Source organism: Sinohyriopsis cumingii, chromosome 14 (genome assembly GCF_028554795.1).
Source record: "Sinohyriopsis cumingii isolate HCF-2022 chromosome 14, ASM2855479v2, whole genome shotgun sequence".
Classification (NCBI taxonomy): domain Eukaryota; kingdom Metazoa; phylum Mollusca; class Bivalvia; order Unionida; family Unionidae; genus Sinohyriopsis; species Sinohyriopsis cumingii.
In genome coordinates, this window is record NC_142974.1 from 27,493,614 (window position 1) to 27,511,653 (window position 18,040).

Below are 18,040 nucleotides of genomic sequence, written 5' to 3' on the forward strand. Positions count from 1 at the left end.
TGTTGATGGCAAAATAAACTTGAATAATGATGTTTTATTAAAGACAGCATCATTCATTTGGAAGCAAAGTTGTGACCTGTAATATTACTGTTAGCAATATTTAATGACAACAGTGTGGTACACTGATGACATTGAAGGAGCAGCTGCTGAATCTCTTGCCTGAGCTGCTGTTATTTTTTCTCAAACTGGTTTTTGTGATTTGTTGACACAAAAAACCAGTGTTATGAAACATGATGTATTCCACATGCTTGTTACATAGGATATTGTGATAGATAGTCCAAATAATAATGCAAGCCAACATTAAGTATTTTGTCTTTTCTTTTAAAGGTGTCCCCAAGTCTCAAGTTCGACTGGTTGGTGGACAAAACCAATATGAGGGAAGAGTGGAGGTTTATTACAATGGTAGCTGGGGCACAGTATGTGATGACTCCTGGGATAATAATGATGCTGCAGTGGTTTGCAGAATGCTTGGATACAGGTAAGGAATAAAACAGTAAAGCCTTTCTGTGATGACCAACCTCGTCTGCATGATCACTTGTCATAATAGTATCATGGTTCACTGATTATAATATTTGAAGGTAAAACCTATTCCACACAGTTTAACAGTTTTGAACATTTTTCTTATCTGGTGGCTTTAGCTCATCTTAGCAGAAATACTATATATTAAAAAGATGTATACAAGTTGTGAAGATTGTTCTTACTGAGTCATTTATTTAGGTTTTATTGATTTCTGGAGATACTATACTTTATAATATTTCCCTTTTAATCCTGTAAGTTCAAAAAGATGAGACCCTGCACTTTGTGGATCCCTTATGAAATGTTAAGATGTTATTTGTAAAAGTTTCTTTATTTTACATGATGTAGTGCCCAATATACATAATAAACAAACACTATTCCATAAGACTCATGACAGAAGCCAATGATGAGACTCAAGTATGCTAAATGCATGGATAAGAGTCCCAAAAACCTCCATTTATGTAATTGTTGTGAAAATTATCTTTCCTTTGTTATTTTTTATATAAAAAAATTAGAAATCCATTAGATTAGAATAAACAGTTATGGTGTATGGACCTTTTAAATACATAGGTCTGTAATCCATGGATGGGTAGGTCTGTAATCATGGATGGGTCCAGTATTGCACTGGTACTGAATACTGTTGTTTTGATTATCAACATATTTGCAATGACACCTGTGTTAAAAATGCCCTTGCAATGGTATGGTGTGATTACAACTTCAGCAGATACCTGTTGTATCAGCAATGTGAGGATAGCAATGCCAATTGGATATGTTTTCAATAGCCCTGGTAGTTTGGATCCTTTGGCACATGATAACTTGATATAAATGACATTGATTCAGGTTCAGTATGTCTAATTCAGTAATAATGAAAGGCTTTGCTATTTTCATAAAAGAATATCTGATCCAGTAACACGCTGAAAATTGCATGGTTCACAGGCAGATATTGATGGAATAGGTTTTCTTCTTGCAAAACGTAATGATATGAATTCCCAGCATTAGTTATGGGACTTTCAAATATCCTATCATGGAAGTCAAGGATTTCCAAATTTGGAAAAGTTATTAACTTAAGCATACATACACACATACAGTATGTACATATGTACATTCGTGCATACAGCATTCTCCCACATAGGGCTTTCTTGTTTCTTTTTCATAGATGTTGATTGCCATTAAATTATGGCAGCTGTTATTGGATGAATATTGGATGGCCCATTTATTCATTTGTCATGCACAGTTGTTCAATGTTAAGCACAAACATACTTCAGTAATTTTAGTTACTCTTTATCCATGAAAGATATTGAGCATAATGTACAGATCATGAAAATACTGTATTATATACTATTAGACACTGTTCCATATTGAATCGATATATTAATGTGGAATAATTACTGTGTCTGCATGATTTTAAAATATGTTGGTTAATGAATGAAACCGTTTGACATGAAAAATTGAGTGAAACTGTTTAGCTCAGTTTTTATTCTGTTGATTGCAAATACTATTTTAGATACCATTAGTAAGCAGAACACAATTGTACTTTGTTATTACTTTTTTTAAAAAAAAACACATTTCTCACATATAACAAAGTGACAGTGGACAATGTCCATGAAAAGAGATAACAATGAAATAATAAAAATAAGCATAAATTGATTCTCCCCACCAACCAAACTTCATTTTACAGCATTTAGTTTTAAGGTAATTTAAATGTCCATTACAACTGTAGCATTGCAGTTGCAATATAAATTATATTGTTGCAGTGAATACAGTTACAATAAGAAAATGTAATGTCTCATCTGTATTTGAATATTATTGCAGCTATAGTATCAGAATATTGTTTTAATATTATATCCCTACAGCTGCATTGATTGTCAATGTATCGGCAAGGAGATCAGTACCCCTCCATGTTGTCGAGTCAAATAAGTTTGACCTTTCTAAAAAAGTAATGTCTCTGTTCACGTCATGATATGTTAATGTTTGTAATGATTTATTCTCATTTTGCTATGTATTATAATTTAATTATGCAGCCAAAACTTTTGTAGAGTGTACAAAATGCCATTTTTATGAACGAAGTGATTTATATATTGGCACGTGATTTGGTTTTTTTTTTTGGTCTGGTACCCTGTTTTGTTGAAGGTTAATTTCTCTGTGTGTGTTAATCCACAGATTGTATATTTAACATATCCTGACCATGTTATGATCTTGACAATTATGTCCAGTTGTAATCTTCAAAGAGAAGAAATCAACATGTATGTGAAACCCTAAACTCTAATACAACATTATCGAATCCATTTCCTGTAAACTTCGGCTTTATTGATTGACAATGATATAATATTAATCTTAGTGTTACATGTACTTTAGCCAACACTTCTTTCAGTAATGGAAACCTGACATTGGGACACTGGTATTAGTAGAGATATGATTTTTCACCTAATCATAGGAATTAATTATTTGTACTAGACACATAAAATAAAGCATGGCCACTTGTGAGGGGAACATTTTACATTTTTGTACTAATATCATGGCCGCTGGTCAAGTTAGAGGGGTGGCCATTTTTGAGGGGTACTTTTGAAAACAAACTTGTTGGTGCCAAGGGATTTTGGGCATAAGAAATTTGGTGGCTGCTGGTGACGGGGGTGGGGGCTGTTCAAGAGAGGGACCACTGTACATACATCATTCTCCAATATAAGGCTTTCAGGTCTTTTCCAAAGATGCTGGTTGCCATTAAAATTCAAAAAGTCTTTATACAACTTCAGCTCCCAAAATTTATTTCCACCCCATAAACTTCAATATGTTAAAAGAGTATCTGAAGATTGATGCGTGTACAAACTTTACTGTTCTCAAGACCAAAGTGGAGTAGATTATAATTTTTAACCATCTTAAGTGTTAGCACAAACTTTAAGTAAAACATATTTTATTCTGCCATTATTTGTATTATTTCACCATTTTTCCCTCATATACACAGCACTATTGGAGCATCTGCAGTGTGTTGTGCTGGATTTGGCAACAATTCTAATCTTGGCATTTTCTTGGATAATGTCAGTTGTAGAGGAAATGAAAGTTCTATATACAACTGTAGCCATAGTGGATGGTTCTCTCACAATTGTGTCCACTCAGAAGATGCTGGTGTACGTTGTGGTAAGTATATTTTTTTTTATCAACATAAAGTTTATTGATTTATGTATCTATCGATCTACCTGTATTTCCAGCACCCCACTCTATATTTGGACAGGACGTTTGCAGTTGTCTTTTAGCTTCACCCAACTGATTCACTTAGACAAAAACATACAGTGTGTGTTTTGAGTGCTTTATTGTCTGTGATATGCAGAAGGTACAGGTCATGCATCATGGATTTTGCATTGTCCACTTAATATCATGGATGTGAACATAGGCAAAGGGTTAAGATTCCATGATTAAGCTGTCATAATTAAAATGCTTCATGACAACACTATTTTTAATGTTCAGGTTGATGATGATGCTCAAACAAGCCACCAAGGATACTTTCCTTCTCTTGCTCAGTCTCAGCTACATGGCAGACGACAGACGATCACAAGGATGTCCCTAGAGCAAAATGCTGGAACATTTCACCAGTATTTTTCTCCATCAGACCCTCCTTATCTCTAAAGACATCATCTTCATGCCCCCCTTTATCACAAATTGCAGTTATGGTGGAAGGCTCTAATGGTTTATAGATCTGACATGGTTAATTATATCTGTAGCAATACATGTATTATGCATTTTACTGGGGCAACTTTTTGAATGCATTGTAAGCAATGTGTGTAACATTAAAAGGGCATTGTATACTGTCTGCTATAATTCACCCAGCAAGTAAATTTCAGTTGGTTAGTGGATTTCCACCATAATATATAATTTCCCATGGGGGCTTGAAATTTAATCTGTCCATTATGAGCCACAATATGGACATCCACCATGACTGAATTTGGGTACAACTCAAATCTTGTCATTTTCATCGATGATGTCAATTGTAGTGTAGCTGAAAGTTCTAAACATAATTGCAGTCATAATGGATGGTACTCTCACAATATTGCCCACTCAGAAAATGCTGTAGTAGATATATTTTTGTATTAACATTCTTTTAAATTTAATTATATATATCTGAAGATGGAGAGAAGTATACTATCAATTTTGTTTTGCCTTACCTACCAGATCACTCACCTTCTTAAATATTTACTATATCATGTGCTTCGAGTACTTTAATATTTGTTTGACCTACTGAAACTACCTCTTGATAAATATTTAGTTTCACATTTGTGTAAGTAAGGTGAGGCATATGTAACACTTTTCCAGCAGAAGTGATAGCAGCATCATTACTTATTTTAAAACATTCATTTTATTTTAATGTTTGTGCAAGTCAAATACAGTGTGTGTGTGTGTGTGTGTGTGTGTGTGTAGTAGTAGTATTAGTAGTAGTATTACTGCATGGATGCATGATAGACAAGGTTCCTTGGAAACTTAAATATTTCTTCAGTTACTTTACCTGATTCTATTTTTGTAATACAATTGGAAAACAACTAACATCATGCAAATGCAGCCTTCATAAGTGAAAAAGACATAAACCAAATATTCTAACTTCTTTTAGAAATAAATGTGCAAATGATACAGATCTGCTATCAGATATTCCTCTTTTTAATCAGTATGCATAACTAAAATATTTGGTTAAAGTACTTTTATCTTTTCATTTTTCATGACTTCTATTTGGCAAACCTTTGCCTTGTTTTTGCACATTAGCAGGGATATTGTGATATCCACCATTTGTTCCTTCAGTCCATTAATCATAACGGTGTCTGGTGGAATTAAAGCTTTAAAAATATTAGATGTTTTTTTCTAGTTGGCTTCAGCTTGACTGATAATGATATAAACTAGCTGGAATTGACCTACTAAAAAAGGAGCTATAGTGCAATCTGTTTTTATTGTAAAGTTGTGTAATTAGTTATGAACTAGTCTTACACTGTTCATATTCAGCATATATATATATATATATATATATATATATATATATATATATATATATATATATATACATATTGATAACTTTTAACTAACAGGGTTCATAAACATTTACCATAGCATATGTGAGGATGAGTCAGATTTGGGTAATAGGGAAATGAAGGGTGGTGTGCTTGAATTTTTGTTGATATGTGAGATATATGGTATATGATCTCCATGCTCCACCACAAATAATTGTTCATGGATTTTAATATTTATTGATATTAAATCTAAAGAAGTGAGATAAAGTTAATAAATTGATGAGATACTTTTAGTATAAATTAAGTTAACATGCAGTAAGCAGTTTCATTTATCTGTTAGACTGAATCATAAAGCCAATCTTTTTTCTTTCATGTAGCAGACTTATCAACCAACACAACAGGAACAACACCAGGTATGCATTAAGGCTCTCTGTTGACATTTTATTTACTGTGAAACTTGAATTGATGTTACAGCATTTTGTAATGAACATTGATATCATCTTAATCAATCTGAGATTTTGTTCACTTGCCAGATAATGTAAAGATTATTGAGACCAAAAAATTATCTACATGGAACAATGGACAACCTTCAGCATGGGTGTTTACACAGGTCTGTCATCACATACTGTACTGGCAGATCTCTCTGTTTTCTGCCAGAAATCACAAAAAAGTAACTGCATGGATTAAAGTAACATATTATGCTAGCTGATCTATGTTCATGCTGTTGCTGGAAATCAGAAGTCAAATGGATAGCATAAGCCCAGTCTGTTGAATTTGCTAGCTGATCTTTGTTCATGCTGTTGCTGGAAATCAAAAGTCAAATGGATAACACAAGCCCAGTCTGTTGAATTTTCTAGCTGATCAATGTTCATGATGTTGCTGGAAATCAAAAGTCAAATGGATAGCACAAGCCCAGTCTGTTGAATTTGCTAGCTGATCTATGTTCATGATGTTGCTGGAAATCAAAAGTCAAATGGATAGCACAAGCCCAGTCTGTTGAATTTGCTAGCTGATCTATGTTCATGCTGTTGCTGGAAATCAAAAGGCAAATGGATAGCACAAGCCCAGTCTGTTGAATTTCCTAGCAGATCTTTGTGCTGTAAATGTGGTAAAATATTAAAAAAATAATACAGTAGTTCCTAACCTTTTTGCTTTTAATTGATGCATTAAAAATGTATATGATTATAGGAGATAACTTTATACAAAGGTAGGTTCAATATCATAATTGCTTTCATCTCCAAAATAGTTATCCATGACCACCTAAGTTATTTAGGGGATGGTGCTATACTAGGTTGTTTTAATGTGAGTAACTTTTGTACTGATGTAGAAACTCAAAGCAAACCATAGTGACAGTGTGAAAACAAGTGAAATTGCAAGCAACTCTTCACTGCCTTTAAATCAGTCCTTAAACTTGTAGTTTTAGTTTCAGTTATAAAGTCAATCAGGATATGATAGCAGAAAAATATTTACTGACCAAAGGAACTCTTCATAGAGTTAGCAGGAGAAAGATTTGCACCAAATGGTTTTTCTGAATATTTGGTTATTTACATTATAATCATTCTTGTGATCACCTGTTCATTTCCCAAGAAGTCTGTGAAGACAGGACACATTTTCTTTCTCTACAGGTTTGTGAGCATCTAAAGTATTCAATTTATTTTATGGTCTCATTTGATAGCAGTCTCTTTAATTATAACACATGTTTTAATCTGTTATGTTATTAGCTTGCAGTGATATTTTCTCCACAAACTAAGTTTTAACTATTATGTTGAGGCTCATAACTTAGTAAAATAAATGGCTTACCACAAAAAATGACCCAGATCATCCATTCAGATAAGAATTTTGTTTGACATGCTGACCATGACAGGCAGATTTACTGCTTTACCACCTCTCAGGATGAGCATTTATCATTTCTCTTGTTATTTTTATTTCTTTCAGGAGGTTTTGCTCCCTATTTTATATCCACTGATGGCAGAAGCAATGGCACACATGCAAATATCACTTGTATTGCCAACGGATACCCTAGCCCCAATATTGCATACTATATTTCTATCGGATCCAGATTTGTTGATGGAAATGTCACAGGTCATACTATCGTGGGTAACAGCATGATCGTGAACTACAACTACACCTGGTCCAGCTATTATTGCATGGCTAGCAATGCATTTGGATATTACTATTATTATTTCAACAGTAAGTGATTCATTTCAGGCTGGATACAGATTATTCTATAATAAGTAATTTAATTTAGGCTAATTACTGAAGACCAATCTGCAATAAGTAATTAATTTCAGGCTCATTGCTGCAGATCATTCCATAATAAGTGATTTATTTGAGGCTAACTAAAGACCATTCTACAGTGATTCATTTTAGGCTAACTAATATTATTCTGCAATTATAATTCTGCTCAGTCAGTGATCTCTTAGCATTGGGTGGTTTGTAAAATAGTCATAAAAACATTGCATAATTATTTTAATTAAGCGTCAGAAACAGTAATAATAAACAATTGTTAACAAGGCAGGTCTTTTTTTGTAATGTGTACATGAATATTAAACAAAAAGAAAAGATAAGCTATGCATAATATGTTAATATTGGTTCTATTCAGCCGAACAAATTTCCAGAAATAATGACATTAACGTATGAGGGTTACTGATCTGCATTTTCTTTTAATTGCACCTTTTGTACCAAAATGAATGTACCAGTCATTGATCTGCACTGGGATAACATGCAAACCTGCCAAGAATCCAATAAGACCTACAGATCACCCTTTTTTGAGCTGGTATCAAAGAAAAAGACATGTTTGATGACAAAATAAAGACTGTTTTGAAACAATATATACAGATCATCCAATATTCATACATTTTAAAGTCAAAAGGTCCAATTATTTGTTAAGCTGACTTTATTGAGATGCAAGACATGGCACTATTCTGATGATGGTGACAGTAGCAAAATCAGTTTGCTGAAGTCTTGGTTAAAGTAATTAGGCAATGCTTTCATCATGGGCTCGATATGTTTTTTTTATGTTAATGGCAGATAGAAGGAGAAATCTGCCTATGTATCTGCATATAAACATTTACACTGACACAAAATGCTTGTATTCCTGTCTAATGATAAGGATGGAAAATACTGTGCAATCAAAAGGATACAAAAATGCAGATGAAGTAACTTTGACATCAGATTAAAAACAACCTCTTCAACATAACAGAAATCTAAAATGGGCTGATATTAAGTTATTGACTGCTAACCTTTAAATTCACCAATCAAATTTTAGTTACTTATTTTCCACAAGTCGCGGTAGGAGTAAGATGTTCATTTATTGACTATTTCTGTCCAAATTTAACCTAATAATGGTGGCGCCCTGGGTGACCAAGTCATATAAGGCAATCGCCTTTCAGATCATTGACATCCCACCTCTGTCCACATTTGTGCAAGTCTCTGCTCGACCAGCTGATAACTGATATCTAAGAAAACTTGCCATTAGCTTATGATGTGTCATTGGTTCTTCCTGGGGTTTATATATAATGACCACCATGTACAGCCTATCATGTACTGAACAATGGTGTTTAAACCCACAAAACCAAACCAACCAAACCCAAAATATGGTTTTGTGATTACTGAGAAGTGTGGGTATTACTAAAAATGCACTATCATATGGATATTCAAATGCACTACTTTATTCAGCATAGTTATTGGACCTAACAAATCATTCGTTTGTTAAATTTAAGGAGTTTCAAGTTCACTATGTAAAATTACACTCTAATTGTTTCATAAATTATGTCCTTATCAGTAGAAGAGGTTGTTCCCTTATTTGTCTGTGTTTGAAACTCTCCCCTGTGATGTGTATTGTCTTTGTAAATATGGTCATGATGAATACAATGCATTTATATTACATTTTGAGGCTTATATAAAAGGAGTAGGGTGCCATAATGAATAATTGGTGGCCAGTTCCAGTAAGATCATGCAGTTTAGGGTGAAATTTAGCACCTATTTCCTTCACACATGGCATGCTTGGATTGAGATGTGGATATTAGTATGTCTTTTTAATGCAGTGTTTGATTACAAGGAGGGATAGGCACCTATAAAACGTGGAATTGCTGGTATTACATTTACTTGTGTACATTGCTTGCTGACTGACTCAATAACTTACCTTCTTCCTTACTTCATCCTTTATTTATTTATAGATTTATTTACATATGTGAATTATAATATTCCTTTTGCAGAGCCTGGAATACCAACACTATGGACATCAGATATAACATCTACATCTGTGATGCTGCATGTGATCCCACCACCCAGTTATGGAAACTTACGACTCATCTCGTATGTCATACAGAACTACTGGAACTCAGAGTGGAGAATAGTTGCAATTTTCCTTGCAAACATGACAAGTTACAATGTGACTGGACTAGCACCAAATTCTACAAACAATTTTGTGGTGGCAGCCAGTAATGCACTAGGTTATGGAAACTATTCTAACCAGCTTGTTGTTACTTTAGGTAAGGGACAATAATGTCATTTAATTTTTTTCTTTTTTCGTGCTAAAGTTGCATTTGTCCTGTCAATTGCAAAACCTCTCCAGCCTGTCAATTGATTTAGTTGAAACTTATGTATTATCTGAATTTAGTTTCTCTGATAAAAATGCTAGAAAAAAATCAAGTTGTTAGCTAAGTGGAAAAGTCCAAAGCATAGCAAAATGAGTATCACACTTCACAAATGAGAATGAATGACTGTGATCTATATTTCATGCTTCAGGGATTTATATTATTTTGTATTAGCTCAGTCTCTTATAAATAATGGATTTTTATGTTGTAAATAATTTAGGACTTACCTCTATCCTTCTTTACCTTTCCAATTTGCTAGAAAACCATGTACATCATTCTTGTATGAACTGCTTGAACAGATACTATCCGCTCTCTGAAAATTAAAATTCATTTATCAGTTAACTCATAAAATTCAAAGACTCAGTTTAAATGGCTATCTTTCTGAAAGCAAATTTATTGGTTGTGGAATACCAGAAGGTTTTTTCATGGACTTGTCCCTGATAATAGGAAATATGATTTCTTCGACTTTCATCTGTGTATATGACACTGCACTATAATATTCATGTGAAACCTAAACTCAACTTTAAATTACCTATTATGTGTGTTACAGGCTTGAATTATTGTTTTAAAGAAACTAGTGTGATTCTCAAGACAGAATGAAACCCAAGTCTTTCTATTACCAATACATGAAAAAAGGGTAAATAGTTTTAGTAACAAACTCAAAATTCTCAATGTCAGTTTATATCCCAAAATTGCTTCTAAAGGTAATTTAAGTGGTTTATTTCTAAATAAAAAAACATATATGTTAACCTTACATCATTTTTTAAAAATTATTTTTTTTCTTTAGCTACTGAAGAAAATCAAGATGTTAATTCCATGTTGTTATGTAAATGTTATATATAGTCACATCTGGAATACTTTTGTGCAGTTGGTGGTAATGACTGCTTCAGACATAAGCAGTCATGTTATTTAATACTATATCACCACCTAGACAGTATTCAGCAATAAAAAGTTTTCGTCATTTTATTATCGTCTCTTAATTTGACTCCTGCAAATTTGAGAATATTGTTAAAACGGTGAATGCATCATAAGAACAGCATAAGAATAATTTCTTTAATTGCTAATTATAGCAATTGTATATGACTCATGCGCAAGAAAACAGACAGGTTTATTCAAAAATGAACTTTGCCTAACAGTGTCATTTTATTGATAAGCTAGTCAGTTAGTGAACCAGTCTTTAGTTTTAAAGAAAATGGCACCAGGTGTTAAGTGAAATGCTTTACAGTGTGAGATGTGGATGTTATATGATTGAAAAGATATAGCAGATGGAAAAGAAAAAGAGATAAATCGACACCACTTAACAAACATTCTTATCTGGCTCTGATCAGATTTATAAAATAGTTTTATATTATCATTTTGAGTGTGATAAGCACAAAATCAATGCATAATAATGAGATAATCTTGTATATGATTGGCTGAGCTGGTCACCACTCAACAGACTGAATTCTTGTCTGAGTTTTCTCCACTTTAAACTTGTATCCTTGTGATAGTTCTGTAAGAAGTGATATCAGTGGATATTAATGAGATACCTTGCATTTGACTGACTAGTGCATATTAATAACATTTTGACTGGATATTTTGTTTTCCTTTCTAGGTCTAGAAACTGTATTTCTTGTCCAAACTGTAAAACTCTGTAAAGGAGTTTATGTCATTGACACCTTGGATGATGATTATGAACAAAAGGCTGTGCATATTAATTATATCATTATTGCTAGAGCATTTGTGTATATCATGATATAGCAACATGATATAAAATTTAGGAGGTAGTTTGCATAGGTTTTCTCACAATACTAAGTATTCCTGTGTATTGAAATGCTCGCTTTTTATATTTTATTGCCAGGTGCAAGAGATATCAAGCCCACTTGGATTCCTATCATTTTTCACATCTTTCAGTTCTCTCACTTGAGCTTATGTTACGTGTTATTTTTTTGCGTGCATTTGTTGACCTATATGTTTGTCAGGGTTTAACTGCAGCATGTTCATATACATTTCAGAATGATTAAATTCCCTCTTGGAAAGGTTCAATTATTTTGTTATACTCTGTATTTTGTACGTACTAGAGGGCCTCAAGCTAGATTAGTTAATCTGAGTTAATCTCTGAATAAAGGCATTTTTATCATCTTTATCATCATTTTCTTTTAAAGGTAATAGTTTTAATGGGTCTCAAGTTCGACTGGTTGGTGGACAGAACCAATATGAAGGAAGAGTGGAGGTTTATTACAGTGGTTCGTGGGGCACCGTATGTGATGACTCTTGGGATAATAATGATGCTGCAGTGGTCTGCAGAATGCTTGGATACAGGTAAGGAATAAAACAGTCAAGCCTTTCTGAGATGACTAACCTCCTCTGTATTATCGTGCTCATATTTATAATAAAAATAATAATAATAAAGACGTTATTTTGACAAGGAAACTCAATTAGTTTCAGAGCTAATCTACCTTGAGGCCTTCTAGTATTGTGTACAATAATGAACAGTATATACAGCATAATGTGAAAAATCACGCTTGACACTAAATAATAAAATTTAAAAAAATAAATCAAACTATCAAGCCTGGAACATATGCATAGGCATCTGTGAACACATAAACATATATAAAATATATATTATCAACCTACATGGAAAATTTCAACTGTGAAAATTATGCATAAGTACAGAAAAGCAGTCGATATTTCTATTACTATGACTGTTCAGTTGTCTTAAGATTTTATCCATTTTAGACATCGATTATGAAATGAACAAATGGTATGAGCCTGCCTTATGTCACTGGGAATATTATTCAATACCAGTGACAAGTATATTGAAAACTTTGTTTTAAACAATTCCTTCTTTGGTCTTGGTATAATGTAATTTTTACTTCTAAAATGACTTATATTAACAGCATCTCTTTGGATCAAGATATTGCTTAGATATACAGGAACAGCTTTTCTGGATACTTTATATGTCAATTTGGCCTAAGAAATATTCTTTCATTTAGTGATAAAATCTTGATAGTATTCAGTGCTTCCTGGAAACTGTCAATACACTGGTCAATAATTATATGTCATGCCCTCATTTGGAGTCTTAAGGTTTGTTATGTTTGACTAAATATAACTTATAAAAGATGACCTTATACTGAGGAAGAATGTTTGTTTTAATTTCCTTCAGTAGCCAAATATAAGAATTTATCATTTTTGAAACATGTTTAATGTGAACAGACTAAGTAAGATTGTTATTTATAAATACACCAAGAATTGTATCATGAGAGGTCATACTAAGGCTCATATTGTCAGATAGAACCTGGAGTTTGTCGCTATCCAGCCTCGTTTTTGTGTGTTGTAACTAGGAGGTATTTTGTTTTTTCTGTTGGTATGATCATACCATTTTTCTTGCACCATACTTTAAGTCTGTTGAGAGCATGTTGTAAATTATTTTCAAGTACAGTTTTGGTTTTCCCCATGATAGACAGTGTAGTATCATCTGCATAGAGGTCAGTGGAAGAAATTGATGTTCCTATCTTAAGAGGCAATTGTTGGTAAATAGAATGAATAATAGTGGTCCAAGGATAGAGCCTTGTAATACTCCACAATTAATATTTTTACTTTCATTTAAAGGTACTTTCTGCAGTCTATTGGTTAAGAAGTAAACCATTTTAGGGAGTTTTCACTGCAATGATAGATTTCTAGTTTTCAAGCAAACTTTCATGGCCTACAAGACCAAAAGCTTTACAAAAGTCAACCATAATGGTACCTACCATTTTTCCTTGGTCTAATGCTTTCAGCCATTTATCAATCAAAGCTATGCATGAAGTTTCACACGAGTTTTTGATGATCTCATTCCCCTGTTTTAGACTTTTAGGAATTTTTGAAAGAGAACTTTGTCTGAAATATATCCTCAGTCCATGTTACAAGAGGTGTTCTTTTCAGGCCACGATTATGTATCCTGGGAGAAATACAGTTTGTAAAAAGAATTAGATAAGATTTTAATTGTTATAGAGTTATTCAGTAATCTCATTTAAAGCAGAGACCTTATTGATTTCTGGGGATGTTTTGCCTCGTAACCTTTCTCTTGTTGAGCCCAGTTGATGATCAGTCTTCTTTGCATAGTCATAGTAAAGACAATATTGCACATAGACTTACATACCCAGTTTCTAGGAAGGCTTGGATGTAGCAGTATTGCTGTTACAATTGAGAATCAAATTATTTTAAACTTGTATGTTCATACCAAACTGATTGGCCCTGGTATAACTTTATAGGTTTCAAATGTTCTGTTTATTGTCTCACATTTATTGGAAGGAAACTGCAAGACATTGTGAGAATGATTTTTTTGTTGCAGTTATTTATCATTACATTTTTAGAAATTGTTTTTAATTGCCAATATGGTATTGATGTGACATTAAAACACATACATACATACATACATACATACATACATACATGAAAAGCTCTCTGTTTTGTAGAAAAGATCCTGAACTGCAATCAAATATGACTGATTACTAAAAGTAATAAAACTTTAGATCATTTCATCTATAAAAAAAATCTTTCTTGAAAATTTGTACGTATATCATTTTGTTTCTTCTCTTGACAAAATTGGAATAGATTCAAATTTTTTTCAAAAGAAATTAATGACCATCTTATGGTTAAAGTAAACTCAAAGTAAAATGTTTTTCTCCAAACATTTGTTATTTCATCTCTTTCTCCCTTATATGTACAGCACTATTGGAGCATCTGCAGTATGCTGTGCTGGATTTGGCTCCAACTCAAATCTGGGCATTTTCATGGATGATGTCAATTGCAGTGGAGCTGAAAGTTCTATATACAATTGTAGTCGTAATGCGTGGTACTCTCATAATTGTGACCACTCAGAAGATGCTGGTGTACGTTGTGGTTGGTATATTTTTTTATTGACATTCTTTTAAATTTGACATGATACATATGTATACGAAGATAAGTAAGTTATTCATGTTCTTTTGCCCAACTTACCAAATCACTCCCATACTTAAATGCTTCCTAGGTTAGGTACTTTGAGTACTTTAATATCAGTAACCTACTGAAACTACCTCTTAATAAATATTTATTGTCACATCTGTGTAAGGAAGGTTAGGCATAGGTATCACTTTTCCAACATCAGTGATAGCAGCATCATTATTTCTTTTTAAATGTACATTTTATTTAAATGTTTTTGCAAGTCAGATTCTGTGTGTGTGTGTGTGCAATATTATTGTCCTGATAGACAAGGTTCCTTGGAAAACGTAAATATTTCTTTAGATACATTACCAGATTTTACTATTTTTATAATACATTTGGAAAATGTCTAATAGCTTGCAAATGCAGCCATCATAAGAGAAAAATACATGAACCACATCTTATAACTTTTTGGGCAATAAATGTGCAGATGTTGCTGAACTGCTATGAAATATTGCTCATGGTAGTCAGTAGACATAACTATAATGTTTGGTTTAAAAACTTTTCTTTTTTATTTTTCTTACATCGTGTTGGCAAACCTTTGTCTTGTTTTCGCACATTAACAGGGATATTGTGATACCCACCATCTACTCCTTCCATCCCTTCATCAGTCTATAAGCAATTCTCCTTTTTAGCTGCTGGTTCTTTATTTATTACATATGATTCCTCTTACAAGATACTGCATGGTTTGATGTGATCACAATGACAGGTATTGGATGTTCTGCCGTTTGAATGAACCTGGAATTAAAATATACCCTGATAAATGCAGAGTTAGATTTGGGTCTAAATTTTTTTGGTGAGATTTATATGGAACAAGCACGTCGCATGTCTCATTGGTGTATTATGTCATTTCTTTTAAAGGTAATAGTGTCACTAGTTCTGAAGTTCGACTGGTTGGTGGACAGAACCAGTATGAGGGAAGAGTGGAAGTTTATTATAATGGTTCATGGGGCACCATATGTGATGATTCCTGGGATGATAATGATGCTGCAGTGGTCTGCAGAATGCTTGGATACAGGTAAGGAATAAAACAGTCTAGCTTTCTGAGGTGACTAACCTCCTCTGTGTGATATTTGTAGAATTATTGAAGTAATTCACTGATGATAGGCTTTTTTTGAAGATAAGCCTAATCCACACATTTTCAAACTTTGACAAGTTTTTTTAAAAAGAAAACCTTGTCTGAAGTGATTTCATTACGTACATTTCAACAACTTTTCTTGTCAGGTTGTGTACAAGATGTGAAGAGTTGTTTGTGTTTTATTTCAGTAATTATGTTGAAATAAGAGGTCTCATCAGTTTCTGTGGATACGTACTTCATAATTTTTCTTATGGTTGGCCCAATTAACGATAAGTCTTTCTCACATTATAATTCACAAGTGAGCACAATAATTCTTTCTCATGTGTTTATGTACCCTGTTTCCTGGAAAGCTTGGTATTTGTAATATTGCTGACACAATTGAGAAACAAACCCTTTTTACTTGTAATTTATTCTCATATCTAACTGATAGGCCTTCTTATGAGTTTATAGGTTTAAATTGAGGAGTTATATTATCTTGCCATTTTTAATTGTGAGATGTACTGAATATGTCATTCACCAGCTCAGGCAACTTCAACTCTTTGTGTTAAAATTTTTGTGAAAGTCTTGAACTGTTTTGCAAGCCCATATCATTGGAAAATATGAGACACTGCATTCTGTGGAACTCTTGTGAAAATTTCATGAGTTACTTATACATGTGACTTTATCTTAAATTCTGTGATGACCAGTATACTTCATAAGCAAACAATGTTTTTTAAAATATCGCATAAGAGATTGATAAAATAAATACCCTAAAGCCTACAGTTATAGAAATGTTGTGAAGTTATGTTTGCTCTGTTGTTTTGCTTAAAAAACCTGAAAGCTACAAAAAATGATTATGGTGTGTATATGAGGTCTTTTTCGTCAACTACCAATCAAGAAAAATTAGATTACATCATCCTGTATGTTAAACTGATGAACTCCGGGCTGGTTGCATTAATATATTTTCTAAATTGCATTTACTTCCATCATCAATTTCATATGACATTAGTTCCTCTCTTCTTTTGCTTCCCTAGCACCTTAGGAGCAACTGCAGTGTGTTGTGCGCCTTGGGGCTCCAATAGCAGCCTAAGCATTCTTCTGGATGATGTTAGATGTATTGGAAATGAAAGCTCCATATACAACTGCAGCCATAATGGATGGTACATTCACAATTGTAATCACAGTGATGACGCTGGTGTGCATTGTGGTACGTTTAGTTTTGTTTTCTTAGTTTCAACCTCATATGTAAATGCAGGTAGACAGACTGAAGAAACACAAGCAGTTGAATACACATGTTTGTGCAAATACCCAGCACTCACGTCATGTAATTATGCACACATTAAATTAACTGATTAAAAGAAGAGAAAAATTGAAATAGAGTAAGCACCAGAAGAAGGTAAACAAATATAAAGAAAAATGATCACACTAATCATTTGTTCAGGAATTGTCAGAAAGCAAATTATGCATGATTATTATGCTTATTTTTGCCATACAAAAATACAGGAAGGCCACCATGCTTCTTTGGACAGTTGATTACATGTATGCTTTTCTATGGTATATATCTTGGGAACTGTATTAAAGAACTATGAATATATTTTATTATTATGGACCAGGTATATGAATATGATATATTCACTTACTGTATCTCTCTAATCTAGAGGGGGTGCTTGGCTGCTGAGTGATTTAAAGCACTTACCTTAACCCATTACTGACCTCCTACCTCTGCTTGTGTTTGAGCCTCATTCCTGGCCAACATGGGAATCTGAAAAAGATTGCCACTAGCTTCCTGTGTATTGGTGGTCCTTCCCTGGATTTTCCCAGGTTCTACCTCAACTGGATATGCTGGCTGCCATACATAGCCTATCATGTGCTCGATAGTAGTGTCCAACCAACAGAACCACAAACTGTTCAGTCAGAAAGTGTTCAGGATGTGCTGTGCTTGTTTG

At 33.3% G+C, this 18,040-nt stretch overlaps 1 protein-coding gene across 6 annotated transcripts in view; it reads left to right on the plus strand.

Moving 5' to 3' along the window:
• The window catches only part of LOC149783476 (uncharacterized), a 298,719-nt gene that overhangs the window by 158,692 nt on the left and 121,987 nt on the right, over positions 1-18,040 (plus strand). For all 6 annotated transcript variants that reach the window (XM_089931706.1, XM_089931711.1, XM_089931709.1 and 3 more), the window contains exons 53-61: positions 328-478; positions 3,476-3,648; positions 5,876-5,911; positions 7,434-7,688; positions 9,716-9,991; positions 12,241-12,397; positions 14,787-14,959; positions 15,899-16,055; positions 17,129-17,301. In XM_089931706.1, the coding sequence (XP_089787832.1) occupies positions 328-478; positions 3,476-3,648; positions 5,876-5,911; positions 7,434-7,688; positions 9,716-9,991; positions 12,241-12,397; positions 14,787-14,959; positions 15,899-16,055; positions 17,129-17,301 (1,551 nt within the window). The remainder of the gene's footprint in view (positions 1-327; positions 479-3,475; positions 3,649-5,875; positions 5,912-7,433; positions 7,689-9,715; positions 9,992-12,240; positions 12,398-14,786; positions 14,960-15,898; positions 16,056-17,128; positions 17,302-18,040) is intronic.